We start from the raw sequence: 16,425 nt of genomic DNA on the forward strand, positions 1-16,425 counted from the left end.
CCCATAACAGCCGTATGTTTGAAGCATGACGTTGCTGTCTTGACAGATCTCATTTGGACCCGAGTGAGATCGGATGTCAGCGATGTGTCCACAACTCTATGCCCCACTTGGAGCCTTTACTTGACCCCGTGAAATGTCACTGGACCCACATGGTGGCTCACCTGTGATGAGACAAAGCACCACGTAGTGTTGTTGTTGCTAAAGCAGAAAAGGCACAGTATTCAACTTGCGTCTAGCCCCGAGGTTCAAGACGGAGGTTCACCCTCAAAGCAGCAGACCTTGGGTCAGCAAGCTAGTGAATTGACACTAACCACATTAGAGCCATTAGTGGCTCTCACTTACTTTTTTTTTTCCGCATGTCACATGGAAATGGGTCAAGCCCATGCCCTGCATGACTCACATTGGCTCTTTCACTCACTGGTCTTTCTTTGGTTCAAGCCAACCCTGCTCGGGTTGCAAAATGGCCTTGGTATACCATGTACAGTAACCCCTCGTTTAGCACGGTTAATTGGTTCCAGACCATGATAAGTGAATTTCCATGCCGTGCCGACGTTTTTTGTTATTTATTTATTTTTTTGTTACATCTAATACATTTGTTCACTTCCTGCTTTCTTAATATAATTTAAGTTTTTATTTTGTAATTTATTTTATTAATCATTTTTTTTTGTCACATACCGAAGTACGAGGTGATATGACATAATGGGTACCATAGTAAGTGTCAATATAGTGATATATATAGCACATCATGACTGGTTCAAGACTCTTCATCCTTGTATTTAGAAAATTTCTTTTATTTATGAATTTATTTTATTAATTTTTATTACATTTTTTTAGTTTTTTAATTTTTTCTTATTTTTCTATTTTTTGTCACGTACCGAATTACGAGGTGATATGAGCATCCGATGACATAATGGGTACCATAGTAAGTGTCAATATAGTGATATATATATCACATCATGTCTTCCTAATATATATTTTTATTATTTTTTTTATTTTATTTTATTAATTTAATTTTTTTTTATTTTATTTTTATATTATTTTATATTATTGCGCAAATCATAGGGCCCTCTACATGATGATTCCTTGTACCACATTTGGGGTCTTTCCAGTGTTCATGGAGGGTAATACCAATTGTTTAGACATGAATATTGATATATGACACTTGTGTAAGATACATAACAGTATTTTTTTCAAAAAGATCAAAAAGATATTGTTTATAGCCAGTATATAGTAAAGAAGTACAACCGAAGTCTGCATGGGATGTTGAATTATGGTCCAGTTCTTTTGGAACCCGTTTCATATCACATTGCAGGGGAAGGTGGGGGTTAGCGGTCATGGCGGGTTTGTGATTGTGGTCACCTTTTTTGATGATCACGGTCAGCCGTCGCGGGCCAGATGTGAGTCAACTCTAATGATCCCGACCGGCTGCCGGCCTCGGTTTCCTGGCAACTGTTTTGCCTCTGATTGTAAACACAAAGCAAAGCCACCAGGCCGCTGTTAGCGCTGCAAAGGTAAAAATGCGGAGGGATTCTAGCATCCGTTGTTTTTGTCTTTTAATAAGATCTTTAAAAGAGTCACCTAGAGTGGAGGAAAAGTCGGTTTTGACACCAGGTTCCACCCAGGCGCCACTCTTGACTTCCTCGTGTGGCGGTTTGTTAATATGTATCAGGAATATTCACTTTTCTTTGTTCGCCCTTGTCTGGCAAGCTGTAATATTTTGCTTATGAATATTGATACATGAAGTGTATATTAATGACCCTTGCTGACCTTAACCCGATCCTTATTGGCTCCCCCGTTGGTATCTGCGGGCTCATGAATATTAATCAGGTTCCATAACCTCCATTACCCTAATCTTTGCTGTCTAGCCTCCCAGAAGGATGCGTTGTCATGGCAACGCTTTTACTCAACTCCCATAGACCAAGGGTGGGAAAATATGGTTATTAAAAAAAAAAAAGGGGAGGGGGGGGGGCACTGAGAAATCAAAATTACTCCCAACATCTTCTCTGAGAGAGCAGCTACTAGATAGAAGTAATACCAATTTGCTTTGTAAGTGCTTTTAGTGCTTTCTGGAGTACTTCTATTTTGATTTATTGTGGTAATTGTGACTGTTCACAATGGACAAAAATGTTAATGGTGTTCATTTTGAGCATCAAATAGTCTTTGTAAATAGCTTCTTTCACACAGAGATCCCGCAATATTGCTACAAATCGGAGCTGTAACAGGAGATTCGGCCCTGTGACTTTTGTACAGAACCCTGTGGACATTGCGGCAACTGGTATGACTTATACTCCAGTGCGACTTATGTATGTTTTTTACTACCTAATTATGCATTTTTGGCCTTGTGCAACTTATACTCCAGTGCGACTTACGTATGTTTTTTCTACCTAATTATGCATTTTTGGCCTTGTGCGACTTATACTCCAGTGCGACTTATGTATGTTTTTTACTACCTAATTATGCATTTTTGGCCTTGTGCGACTTATACTCCAGTGCGACTTATGTATGTTTTTTACTACCTAATTATGCATTTTTGGCCTTGTGCGACTTATACTCCAGTGCGACTTATGTATGTTTTTTTACGACCTAATTATGCATTTTTGGCCTTGTGCGACTCATGTATGTTTTTCTCTCCCTAATTATGCATTTTTGGCCTTGTGCGACTTATACTCCAGTGCGACTTATGTATGTTTTTTACTGCCTTATTATGCATTTTTGGCCTTGTGCGACTTATACTCCAGTGCGACTTATGTATGTTTTTTACGACCTAATTATGCATTTTTGGCCTTGTGCGACTTATACTCCAGTGCGACTTATGTATGTTTTTTACGACCTAATTATGCATTTTTGGCCTTGTGCGACTTATACTCCATTGCGACTTATGTATGTTTTTTACTACCTAATTATGCATTTTTGGCCTTGTGCGACTTATACTCCACTGCGACTTATGTATGTTTTTTTACTACCTAATTGTGCATTTTTGGCCTTGTGCGACTTATACTCCAGTGCGACTTATGTATGTTTTTTTCTAACTAATTATGCATTTTTGGCCTTGTGCGACTTATACCTTGTGTGGGCCGTGTTTCCGGTATACCGCGATCGACCGATATGCCGGCCGATCCTTAATTACCACCGATGCAGGAAAACTGCAGGGTCAACTCTGTTCACTTGATTTCAGTTCATAAAAACGACATTAAAGAGTTAACCGCTAAGCCTAGCATTACGTTGCTGCTCACCTAGTTGCTATCCAAAACAGCAGCACCCATCGTGTCTATGCGGCTACACACCTTCAGATCAGTCAATCCTGCCGAGGTACTTTCGGTATATCTGTATTTTGTCTAGTTCGGATGCCTCCCGGAAGCCTCCCTGGTGAGGTGTTCTGGGCATGCCCAGCCGGGAAAAGGCCCCGGGGCAGACCTAGGACACGCTGGATTATGTCTCTTGTGTGTAGCTCTTGTTATGAGCTAGAGGAGGTGGTTGGGGACTGGCAAGTCTGGGCTTCCCTACTAAGAAGTCTGGGCTTCCCTACTAAGAAGTCTGGGCTTCCCTACTAAGAAGTCTGGGCTTCCCTACTAAGACTGCTACTCCCGTGACCCGGACCCGGATAAGCGGAGGAAAATGGATGGATGTATTTTGTTTACGTTTAAGTGAATATGGATCTCTCTCTCTTACTGTCTAGATTTGGACAGCAATGACGAAGGAGGGCCTGACGGCAGCGCTGTGGAGGAGGAAGGCTGGTTTGGGAATGCTTCCGACACACGCTCTGAGTCTTCATCCTACGGCGACACCAAGGACGAGCTCTTCCTGCAGAGAGGGTCGTCCCCCGATGGCGTCAACCATGACGACTGCGGAGGCGAGAGTTCGGCGGGCTGCCCCACGCCCGTCCACCGTGCCTCCTTGGAGCTTCTCGGACTGGGCGGGGGCGCCTTCTCTCCCCAGGACACGGTCTCGTCTGTGGTGTCGTCGCTGTACGGCGAGGCGGCGTCTCGTGCTCTGGGGAAACCGCTCAGCAGCAACCTGCGGCGCCTCCTGGAGGCCGGGTCGCTAAAGCTGGACACGGGGGACCTCCTTAGTCGAGCATCCAGGGGCGGTGCAGGAGGCGACTCACCTCCAGTAGGTCTAGCGTCACCCTTGCCCCTGTCCCCGTCGTCCCACCACGCTCAGCAGTTAAGTGCGCTTGCTCGGAAACTGGCCAATAACAACAACAACAGCGGGTCGGCCTCGCCGGCCTCGTTGACGCCCTCGGTCACCAACATTAAACAAGAGCCGCTTGATCACTTAAACTCGGTCACCCCGAGCAACGGCGGCGGCTTCGTATGGGCAGGTGTCGCGGATAAATGGCCGCCAACAGGCTGCTCCACGCCGTGCGGTTCCAGCCTGTCCCCCGACTCGGCCATCCAGAAGTTAAAAGCGGCGGCGAACGCGGTACTCCAAGACAAGAACGGCATCTCCTCCACCGCCACCACAACATCCTCCACCTCCGCCTCGTCCGCAGTGCCGGCCCTCGGCCGAGGAGACGACGCGGTGCGCTTTGATGCCTTCAACTCTCCGTTCAGCCCTCAGTCTGCGAGCTCCACCTTAGCCGCGCTTTCCAAGAAAGTCAGCGAGCGGAGCCACGCCTCGTCCACCACGTCTGCCGCGCCGGCCGACCACCAGAACTCTGCAAGCTCATTTCTCTCGCTCGTGTCGATGACCTCCTCCGCTGCCTTGCTCAAAGAGGTGGCAGCGAGGGCGGCGGGGAATATGCTGGCTGAGAAGAAGGAGGGGTCTCCGCTGGCAGCCGCAGGGGTCCTCCAAGAGGATGTAAAGCCCCTGCTGGACAAGAACCAGAAGGCCACCACGCCGTCAACACCCACCCAGGGCCTGGACTTGTTGCTGCCCTCCACGCCCAAAGGACGAGGCAAGCCCAGCAGTCAAGCAGGTAATTTAACAGTAAAATTTTGACAAAGACAAAATTTTGATGCAGAAAGTTTTACCTTTCCATGATGAGGTAACAATACGCTCTTGCAGTGTATCGATTTTTAAATTATTATTAAAATATAGCTGCTATGAACGCCATTTTAATAGCATAAAGACAATGACCTCATGGTTTGAGTGGCAATCCATCCATCCATCCATCCATCCATCCATTTTCTATGCCCCTTGTAGTCACTAGGGTTGCGGGTATGCTGGAGCCTATCCCAGCTGTCTTCGGGCAAGAGGCCTGGACTGGTGGTCAGCCAATCACAGGGCACATATAGACAAACAACCATTCACACTCACATTCATACCTATGGACAATTTAAGTTGTCAATTAACCTAGCATGTTTTTGCTATGCTGATATGCTGGAGCCTATCCCAGCTGTCTTCGGGCGAGAGGTGGGGACTACAAACGAACATTCAAACTCCACACAGAGATGCCCAAGCGGAGAATCAACCCCAGGTCTTCCCGATCTCCTGACTGTGTGGCCTACATGCTAACCACTTGTTGCCTTGCTGCCTTCGAGTGGAGATGTGCTTTGTAAATAAAGCCCAATTTCCATGATGCCAGTCGTTGTAGCTCCAACAGTGCTTGAAAGTTGACAGCAACCTGCACTAGAAACAAATGCATCCTGAAATTGTTGTTTGTTTTTGTACAAAATATGAATTGTGGATACCAAAATTGTGTTCATGTTCCGGCAAGACATGCTTATTAAGTTTGTTTTGGTTGAAATAAGGTATGGACACAAAATAAGTATCTCTCGGCCGTTCTCATTTTGTGTAAGTAGCTTTGGCATCATAAGAGGTTGCGGAGCGCTCGACTACTTTGTCATAATATTTTACTCAGTTTTTTTTCACAATTTATGCAAAATGTTTGGACCTATCTGTTTAAAAGACAAATGTTGACTTTTCTATCCAAATAGTCGACTTGATATAGTTGCGCTATAGTTGTACTCTGCTTATATAATATTTTTAATATTTTATACATATATATTACATTATTTATTATTATATATTATACATATATAAATATATATATACATACAAATATTAAATATTTATTTAATGTTCAAATATTGTAATATTTATTTAATCTTAAATAAATATTCTATGTATATAATATGATATATTATATTATATAAGCAGAGTACATATATAAAATAGTATATAGATATATTATATATAATATATAAGCATATTTAATATATTTTTAATAATTTAATATGTTCATATTTAGATATTTAATATATTTATATCTTTAATATATTATAAAATATAAATAAAACAGAATATATAAATATATAAAATAATATATTTAATAAAATGTAATATATTAAACAGATAGGTCTAAACATTTTGTATAAATTGTGAATAAAAACTAAGTAAAATATTATGACAAAGTAGTCGAGCGTTCTGCAACCTTCTATCATGCCAAAGCTACTTACACAAAATGACAACAGCCGAGAGCTACTTATGTTGGTAACATTTGTTTCCATAGCTTATTTCAACCAAAACAAACTTGATAAGCATTTATAATATGTATAATATATGTATAATACTGCAGAATATAAACCATGACTGATGTTATAGCGGGAAAAATTTCAAGTGAGTCTAACTTATGGAGTTAAAAATATATGGTTTAATAACAGCACCACCATGTGCATGTGCGGCGTATTAGTCAGAAACATAATTACACAGGAAGCATGACAGCCTGCCATTGAGTGAGCAATCAAGTATCTCCAATGTTTTCATCACTTTCTAATGGCTTTGCTCTCACCTCACCGACTAGTCATGAAGCACCGAGATGCGTAGCCTCAATTTAAGCAAAGCGAAAGCCTCGCTGGCTGGCCTTCAACTATCAGAAACCATTCTAAGGGCTCAACGGGGGGTCCCGACTGAGCCCTCGCTGCCTTCCCAGACCAGCTCGTTTGCGGCGGGATGCTGCCAAAAAAAAAAAAAGGGTCTGAGGGTGTGCACTCCACACAGCGGGGGGAGCCCTAGCGTCCATAGATTCTCCTCCCGGCTTCAACCTCCACTAACTAGACTCCTCAGCAGGCTGATCAGTGGGGCAGACCTCAGGCCAAAACACGTCATCCTTTTTTCCACTGACTGGATACAGATGTGTGCTCGTTCAGTTCTTTCCTCGCTCTCGTGCTCGCATGTAGTTTATTCTGGAAGTGCGCTCTGTGATGTCGACATGTAGCCCAAACAAGGGTGCTTACACAGATCTCCTCTGTCCTACAAGGGGAGGGAGAGAGCAAGCTTCAAAGTGCAGGCTCTAACTAAGTAGCCTTTAGGGAGAACGGAATGTTTTCAAAGAGATGGATGGGCACTTTTGAAGGATTGTGTCACAACCCCACCAAATCTAAAATGGCGGGATGAAATTGACTTCAGACGGATGAAGCAGCCGATGTAATATTGTGTGATCTGCATGCTAAAAAGGAGAGGTGGGGCGGCACGAGTAGGGGTGGGGGGGGGGTGTCTGCTGTAACCCGGCAAGCCGTCAAGGTCGAGCGGCGCTGTAAAAAATGCAGGTAGTTTGTTTGGTTGCCAGACTGAAAAATGTGACCTTGATTATTGACTGCCATGTCTTGTTTTTTTTTATTGTCGTCCCTCACCGCTTCCGCCATGAAGCCCATTTAACCGGTTGTAGTCATTTTCTCCGCTTCTTTTTTTTACATTTAGGAATAGCGCTGGCTACAATCTAAACTCCCTTTTTATTGTACGTATCTTGTTTTGCAGTAGTAGTTTTGCAGGAGTTCTTCCTTAGTCAACGCTGATTTCATTCATTCATCAATTTAATTGACTAAAAACATGCAGTGGTAGAATTATGGGAATAAAGTCAGCAGGCAAAACATTTTAAAAAGAAGAAAGTTCTGTTTCGACGATTAAAGAAATCTGTCGTAAATCAGTATTCCCCCCCCCCCCCAGTATAAAACACCAAGTCATAGTATATAGTAATACGTATGACCAAAGAGGTTGTACTTTTGCAAAATGCCTACCATTTTTTTTAAAGCAATGATGTTGTATTTTTTTTGTATTTTTCACATTTTGAGTAGAGTCATAATTTTGAGAAAAAAGCCGCAATATAAAAATATGTAGAACAAAGTCATAGTATTATACATAATATATATAATAATATGTACTATATATAATATGATATATATGGTGTTATGTAATAATATATTACAAATAATTTTAAAAAATGTATGTTATTTCATAGCATGGTGAATGTGCAGGTCACAATGTGTTTGTGTATTTGCAGGGTTGTGTATTGTTGTTTTGTTTTCATGTCACTATATATATCATCCATTCATGCATCCATTTTCTTTTGTTTATTCGGGTCCGGATTTAAGAGTATAACAGTCGGACACATGGTGTCATTTTACAAATAACACTAAACTCATCACACAGCAAGTTAACACACAAAAGATACACCTGATAAACATACAAACATGTATCAATGAGTTTAAAATAGAAAACGTTTTCCCATAATGCGTTGCGTCTGAGCAACCCATGCATTGGGACGCTGCAATAATGTCAGCCTCCCTCTGGGGGATAGAGACCACATTGCAACGCCATCCACCAATAGCTGGGATTGAATGATGGAAATTAACTCGCAGTGGTTGGTTCTGGAATAAGTTAACCGCGATAAACACGGGACTGTAGAAATTGGACTATTAAAATATTTTAACATAACATTTTTTTTAACATATACAAGAAGCTTTCCAGCGCGGGGGCGTTTGGTTTTCTCATTTAAAGCCATAAATCCGCACATGAAACATGATGCTGATTTGCATCCAGTATATGTATTTTCAAGCAGCGCAATTGAAAAAGACGGCCTCGGATAAACGGAGCCAAATAGAAAAGCCCCTTCACAATCAAACATGACCCTGCGCAAAAAGCCTTCCAATAAATACTCTTATTTTCACCGTGCCCCTGAGGTGTTGATTTAATTCTGTAAATTTTCTGAAGCCTTTATTGAAGTTGTGTATTCTGTGTAATACTCTCAGTAGAGTGTTAATAGCTTATACATGGCCATGTGATATATTGTACATGATGATATCTTTGGAGTGGAGCTGTTACGACACCGTGTAAACTAGACAGCAAGCTATTGCCCCCCGCTGTCTGCTTGATGCCCATAAAGACGCTTTTTTTAATCAGCAATATTGTATCGGTTATTGTTAAATGACGTCAGTATAGTTTCTATCTGCACTCTCCTCCTAAAACGTATTGGCAAATAAAACTAATGTGTTTGTGTGCTCCGTTGGCCTCCATTCCGAATAAGCAGAATTCATTCTTTGCATTGTGAGGCGGTCTCGGCTGTGCTCTGAGAGCTCACGGGCTGCAGATGGCAGTTTATTGTCGCAAATAGACCGTCTCGAGGTTTTACACCTCAGGTCAATGAATGCCTGAGCGCAGTCGTTTCACCAAACACTGATTACCAGATGTTTTTGCGAGGAACATCGCCGGAATACTCATGAAGACGTCCTGACGGGGGCCCCCGTGTAGAATTTGTAATGCAATCATGCCTCTTTCTAATAAGACCAATTAAACGGTAATGGATGCCGGATATAAAGCCAACAACGATAATCGAGACGCTAAGAGTTATATATATACAAATATTAAATATTACAACTATACAATATAAATTGGCCAGAAATATTTCAGTATTGAACAAAGCAAAAATTTGGGCTAATAACTATAAAAGCAATCTTCACTGGCTAAATGTACTACAAAAAAGGTCAGTAAGGATAATTCATAATGCCGCCTACAGAGAACATACTAACTCCTTATTTCTAAAATCACAAATACTACCCACAATACTACCCAATACTACCCGCAATACTACCCACTGGTCATCCTCCAATTGTTAATGGTACTATATGTGTAGTTTTGGTCCTTGCTGATATTTCAACTACTGTTACCATCACTTTTGATGAGCAATGAGCGAATTCAAGAAACAATACAAGCAGTATATCACTATATTGACACTTACTATGGTAACCATTATGTCATTGGATGGTCATACCACCTCGTACCTCCGTACGTGACAAAAATGTAATAAAATAAAAAACAAAAAATAAAAATAAAAAACATTAAAAAAATAAAATTAAAAAAAATTGTTCACTTCCTGCTTTCCTAGTATAATTTAGTTAATTTTAATTTTACGTAAAAAAATTTAAATTAATAAATAATTTAAAAAATAAAATAAAAAAATTAAACTATATTAAGAAAGCAGGAAGTGAACTGTGAACTGATTATGGGATGCACCCAATTGTAATCTGATGCATGTTCAAATGAAATTAAACCATTAGCATTACCATTTTCATCGCTTGCAGCTGGCATTTGAACATGGTAGTACAGTACCAGTGCATAAAACAGCAGAGTCTAGCTTTAGAAATGTGTCTTCATTGCTTTGACCTTCTTTTGAACGTTGTTGTCCCCCTTCAAGGTTCTCCGGAGGACGTTGGGAAACCATTCCAGTGTCCTGTATGCGGCCTGGTCATCAAACGCAAGAGCTACTGGAAGAGACACATGGTCATCCACACGGGCTTGAAAAGCCATCAGTGTCCTTTGTGTCCCTTCCGCTGTGCTCGCAAAGACAATCTCAAGTCCCACATGAAGGTGAGATGGCCCTGGCACTCTGGTCACCGTTTAGTAAACATTTGTAAAGCGCACATAAAGTCATGTGGCGGTGAAATGACTTCTTTTGGCCGATACCGCTGCACAGCTGTACTCGCTATCCATGCTTTCCCACTGGCAATAACGGATGCTAACAGATTCTAAGTACTATTTCTTGGACCTAGCCAACCGGGGGTATAAAGCATAAGTGGATACCATATGGGTGAAATCAACCCCTGCCCGTTGCTAATTGGTTGAACAAAAGTGTGTCCGAACTTTTGCCACTTACTGAAAAATGAAAGTACGGAAGATTTCTCATAATATTGCAACTTCCTATAATTTCCCATCATTCATTCATTCATTCATTTTCTACCGCTTATCCTCACGAGGGTCGCGGAGGGTGCTTGAGCCTATCGCAGCTCTCTTCAGCGTTGCCAATTAACCTAGCATGTTTTTGGAATGTGGGAGGAAACCGGAGTACCTGGAGAAAACCCATGCATGCACGGGGAGAACATGCAAACTCGGGTCTTCGAGCTGTGAGGTCTGCGCGCTAACCAGTCGACCACCATGCTGGTGTTTGACGGGTACTATTTAGTGCAGCTGCCAGGTGACGACCTGTGAGGCGTCTTTGTCTTAAAGCTACATACACAGATACTCAGATATTTGTCTTCTTGCACAGTTCTGTGGCGTTTTTCTGTCCTTGTTAGACCCAGTTTGTGCTGCTCTCTGAAGGGAGTAGTTAACAGCATGGTAAGAGATTTTAGTTTTAGATTAGATTTTTTTGATGGGTTTTCTAATAATCTATTAGCCTTATAAAATGATGAACTTGGATTAGCAGCCATACCAGGAGATTGATGCAGAGGACTGACAGTTGTTGATAGTAGGCCTCTATGCAAAAATGTACATCCTTCTTTGAAAATCATCTGATTCATTTTCAGTGATTCATTTTCATTTGTCACAAACTGGGTCTAACAAGGACAGAAAAACGCTGCACAACTGTGCAAGAAGACAAATATCTGAGAATGTGTAGTTTAAGACAAAGACGCCTCACAGGTCGTCACCTGGCAGCTGCACTAAATAGTAGCCATCAAATGAGGTTCCCCGTTTCCTGCACCGCAGTTACAATAACGATGAGTGTTCTAATTTGGCACCTTGGCCCTCTCTCTCCAGGTACATCAGCACCAAGACCGGGGCGAGACGTTTCAGTGCGAACTCTGCCCCTTCACCTCCTCCCGCCACTTCAGCCTGAAGCTTCACATGCGCTGCCACCAGCACTTTCCCCGCACTGACGTCAAGGTGAAAGAGGAGCTCACTACCGACACGGAGGGCGAGGGTTCCCTGATGGGTGACACCGGTTCCATGGAAATGAGGGGGACTCAGGTGTCCCCGTTACATGCGGACCTCCGGCAACAGTCGTCTCCACCGGGCGAGGCGTCAGCCAATCACGTCCACATCAAGGAGGAGCCGCTGGAGAGAGACCTGTCTGTGCTCTCGCCGTTCAGCATCTGCAGGGAGCGTCCCGGCAGCAGTGCCAACTCTTTGGACCTGCCCGGCATAGGCGGTGGGGTCCGATCTAGCCCGAGTGGTCCAACCACGGCATCCCTCTTCAGCCCGGACATCACTACCAAGACGGCCACTGATCTGCTTATGAAGCTATCGGGTTAGTACGGGTTTTCAATTATTCCTTCTGTAGAAATCCTCCCCCTGAGGACTCTAAGTGGGTTTCGAATAGAGGATAAGGGAATCTTTAAGAACCAAATTATAGAATGAGAACCAGATTGTTTATTCCTGACAACAATACCTAATACAGACATCCGAGCTTATCTGCATTCTCTGTATGCCTACAAGTAAGCGGGTCTTATTACAGCACAGCTGCAAAAAAGCACCCTTCCTTTCCTTGCCCGGCCTTTTATACACTCGAGGCTGGAGTCCTGGACCAAAGTGGGTTTTGAATAGAGGATAAGGGAATCTTAAAGAACCAAATTATAGAATGAGAACCATGTTGAATGTTTATTCCTGACAACAATACCTAATACAGACGTCCGGGCTTATCTGCAGTCGCTGTATGCCTACAAGTAAGCAGGTCTTATTAGAGCGCAGCTGCAAAAATTGAGCAAATACCTTCACTTCTTGGGTCTGACCCATGGGGCCCCACCATTCCAGCCCTTCTAGTTCCTCACCAATGTTCAGGGTCTATCACGCAGAAGGTGACCTGTTCCGAGTGTCACGTGATGCTGCTTCTGACGCCACGTACAATATGTTAGCGAGCTCTGAAGAGGATTTGAACGCAGAATACCACACGTCGCCACGCCAACCTACATTTAAAACCAACCATTCCATGTAGAGTCGCTGGATCTGTAATGGGCTAAATTATTGGGACCTTGACAGCAAAAGGTGCGCCGGAATAAGCAAAAGAGAGAGCGACATTTTTTTTTGCATGAAATCAAATCATATCCTACCATCCAGAGGTTAGTAAACCAGCTGGGAATTCTCCGTTTCACATTTATTCCGCGCATAGAAAAAGACCGAAACTACTCAACACTGGCTTATGAAAAGTATATAAAAAAAAAGATGATAAACGGATATAAAAGGGTTCATTCAGGGGCTCTACACCAGCTAATGACAAGCTGCTGTTCCTGTTGAGAATAAAATAGTTTTTACTGCAATTTGAACTCAACTGCTTTGTCATCTGCGGCATAAAAAAGTATTATAAAAGTATTATATATGGTACGGATATGGAAGTATTACTGCCATGGAATACCAAGTCCTGTCTGTGTTTAGATGCATTTCACCATGTTGCGGAATATCAAAGGACGAGCTGGGAGACAACGGCGAGATTGATGGAAAAAGGTTAGCAGAGGTTCAGCTGCCGGGTCAAGGCTACGGCTGCCAATCTCCAGCTTAATGCTGCGTAATTAGATTGAGATCTTCAGCGACAACGGGACGCAAAAACCCTGGGAACATTAGATTAATTAAAAATGTATGCATAATTCATAATTAAAAAGGAATTTATAATTTGAAATGATTAGCACCCTCTGCGCCATACTATGACCCTGGCAGGATGCGCAGGGACTGGGCCGACTTAGTTAGCTCCCCCCCCCCACCCCCTTCTAGCTTGGCTGCCCCCGACTCCAAATGGATGCCCCCTGGGTGCCAGTTGCACTTCCCTCCCAGACTGCACAATCAAGCCCCGGCTACTCCCAAAAGGAGGCGGGATGACTCCTTCCAATGTCAGTCCAGTGTCAAGTGGCGGACATGTTAGTCAGACCATCATTCAAGGAGAATGTGGGAGGATATAAAAAAAGACAGGATGAGAGGACATTGAACTCGAATGCATGATTATGGACTTTAATGAATACCGCGCCTTTGATCACAAAGTTCCTCCTTTGTCGAGGGGGGGGTTTAAAGAAAGAGGGGCTACTTAGAAGAAGTGGGCTCAGATCTTAGAGACACGCCATGATGCAGGCAGGCCAGGGAAGGTGAGGGAGCTTCTCTCGGGACCTCTGGACTCTTATTTCTTTTGGCCCCCCTGCCAAGTTCACAGTTCCACATGTCCAAAAGGAGTAGGAAGAAGCAAAGCTTATCAAATCCTACCCCTCCATCTGATACTTTTACAATCAGTAACTGTTACATTTGTTCACTTCCTGCTTTCCTAATTTTAATTTTAGTTTTTTATTTTATTTTTTAAATTTATTGAAAAACATATTTTGGTTTTTAATTTTATTTTAATTTTTTAAATGGTTTTATTTCATTTGAACATGCATCAGATTACAATTGAGTGCATCCCATAATCAGTTCACAGTTCCACATGTCCAAAAGGAGTAGGAAGAAGCAAAGCTTATTAATTCCTACCCCTCCATCTGGTACTTTTGTAACAGTTACAAACAGTAACTGTTACATTTGTTCACTTCCTGCTTTCCTAATATTCTTTTAAGGTTTTTTTGTTGTTGAGGACATTGAACTTGCATGCATGATTATGGACTTGATGAATACTGCACCTTTGATCACAAAAGTTCCTCCTTTGTCGAGGGGGGTGGGGGGGTTAAAGAAAGAGGGGCTACTTAGAAGAAGTGGGCTCAGATCTTCGAGACACGCCATCATGATGCAGGCAGGCCAGGGAAGGTGAGGGAGCTTCTCCCGGGACCTCTGGACTCTATTTCTTTTGGCCTCCCTGCCAAGCCAGATTGAGTGTGTACACCAGCAGCTCATTCCTTCTGCTTTTACACCGCCGGTTCCGTGCTGCAGTCCCTCAAGGCCGGTGAAGGAGGTTGAGTGGGGTGGTGTGGGGGGGTGGGGGAGTGAAAAAGATATAAAAAAGAGACAGATGAAGTGACATCTGAGGGAGCGAGAGAAGGCAAAGTGGGAGTTGCATCCAGTTCCCCGGGCATGAAGAGCCAGTGAACTCTTCCTGACCCCTGACATAATAAGCATTTTTTTTTTGTTTCCCGTTGAGCGTTGCAGTGATACGCTTTGATTTGTATCCTTGCATGCTGACAACCGTTAGCTATCCGGTATGATCCACATTTTGATTCAAAGATGAAAGCCACCAGGACACTTTGAAATGCACCACCCCCCCTTCTTATTTCCCCCCGCGCCCAGCGGACCAGATTTAATCATGACAGTGGGCACCCTCCAGATACCCCCCATCTTCTGCTGCACTGGCATAGGCACAACAAGTTTGACCTTGACTGGGTGTGAGTAATTGGCATGCAGGGGGACTGTGGGAGGTGTCACATCTCTTATGATTGTTGTCTCATCTTTTTTTTTTTTTTTTTTACTCCCCGAGGAGCACATTGTTCATGCTATGTTTCCTTACGCTGAGCACGCCCATAGGCATTAGTAGCTTCGGGGTCTTCAGCGGAAACTCCAATACAATCCAATCTTTTTGCATGTCGTTGCACATCATTATTTGTTAGTGTTTCACATTAGGGTTGCGTTTTTATTTTATTTATCATGTTAAAATCGTCTAAAAGTAATGGTAATGGTTTTATTTCATTTGAACATGCATCAGATTACAATTGAGTGCATCAGGGTTACATAATCAGTAACTGTTACATTTGTTCACTTCCTGCTTTCCTAATGTAGTTTAAGTTTTTTAAAAGTTTTTTTATTTTTTTGTCATGTTTCACGCAAAGAGGCTGGAGGCTATTTTTTCTGTATTGATTCTACATTTAATTGCATAACTTGACGTACATTGGATTGTAATGGTAATGGATTTATTTCATTTGAACATGCATCAGAAAATTTTTTAATTATTTTATTTATTTTTTGTTTTTGTTTTTTTATTTTTATTTTTTTATTTTATTTTTGTCACGTACCGAAGCACAAGGTGATGTGACCATCCAATGACATAATGGGTACCATAGTAACTGTCAATATAGTGATATATGCGTTCTTTGCCCGAAACACTCACGTTACTAACGATACTATATCAACAAACAATAACAGCAGTGTAAAAGTCACTATAGGGATGTTATTTCCTCTCTACAGGGCTCTAAAAATTTATGATCATATTCCGTCGAGTCTGGAACAAATTAATAGTGATAAATGAGGGATATTTTTCTTGGTCTTGATGACGGTCTTTGAGCTCCCCCCTCGCGACCCTTGTGAGGAAAAGTGGTAGAAAATGAATGAATGAATGAATTATGTAGACACATTTGAGAATTATGTAAAAAAAAAAAAAAAATCAAACAGTCGAATATATTTTTAATATATATATTTTATTATTCAATACTCCAAAAAAAAAAAAAGCCAAGTTGAAGTAGGCATACTCCTGAGTATAATACGAGTATAATCCCCATTGGTGACTTCGTACTTCGTACTTGAAATGGTTGGTTCCTTTGG

General features: G+C 42.3%; 1 protein-coding gene across 4 annotated transcripts in view; it reads left to right on the forward strand.

Annotated features, from left to right (window-relative positions):
• znf827 (zinc finger protein 827) overlaps positions 1 to 16,425 on the forward strand; it is an 87,486-nt gene that overhangs the window by 28,082 nt on the left and 42,979 nt on the right. For all 4 annotated transcript variants that reach the window (XM_058066860.1, XM_058066773.1, XM_058066947.1 and 1 more), the window contains exons 2-4: positions 3,677 to 4,918; positions 10,412 to 10,584; positions 11,752 to 12,241. In XM_058066860.1, the coding sequence (XP_057922843.1) occupies positions 3,677 to 4,918; positions 10,412 to 10,584; positions 11,752 to 12,241 (1,905 nt within the window). The remainder of the gene's footprint in view (positions 1 to 3,676; positions 4,919 to 10,411; positions 10,585 to 11,751; positions 12,242 to 16,425) is intronic.

This window comes from Doryrhamphus excisus, chromosome 1, assembly GCF_030265055.1.
Source record: "Doryrhamphus excisus isolate RoL2022-K1 chromosome 1, RoL_Dexc_1.0, whole genome shotgun sequence".
Classification (NCBI taxonomy): domain Eukaryota; kingdom Metazoa; phylum Chordata; class Actinopteri; order Syngnathiformes; family Syngnathidae; genus Doryrhamphus; species Doryrhamphus excisus.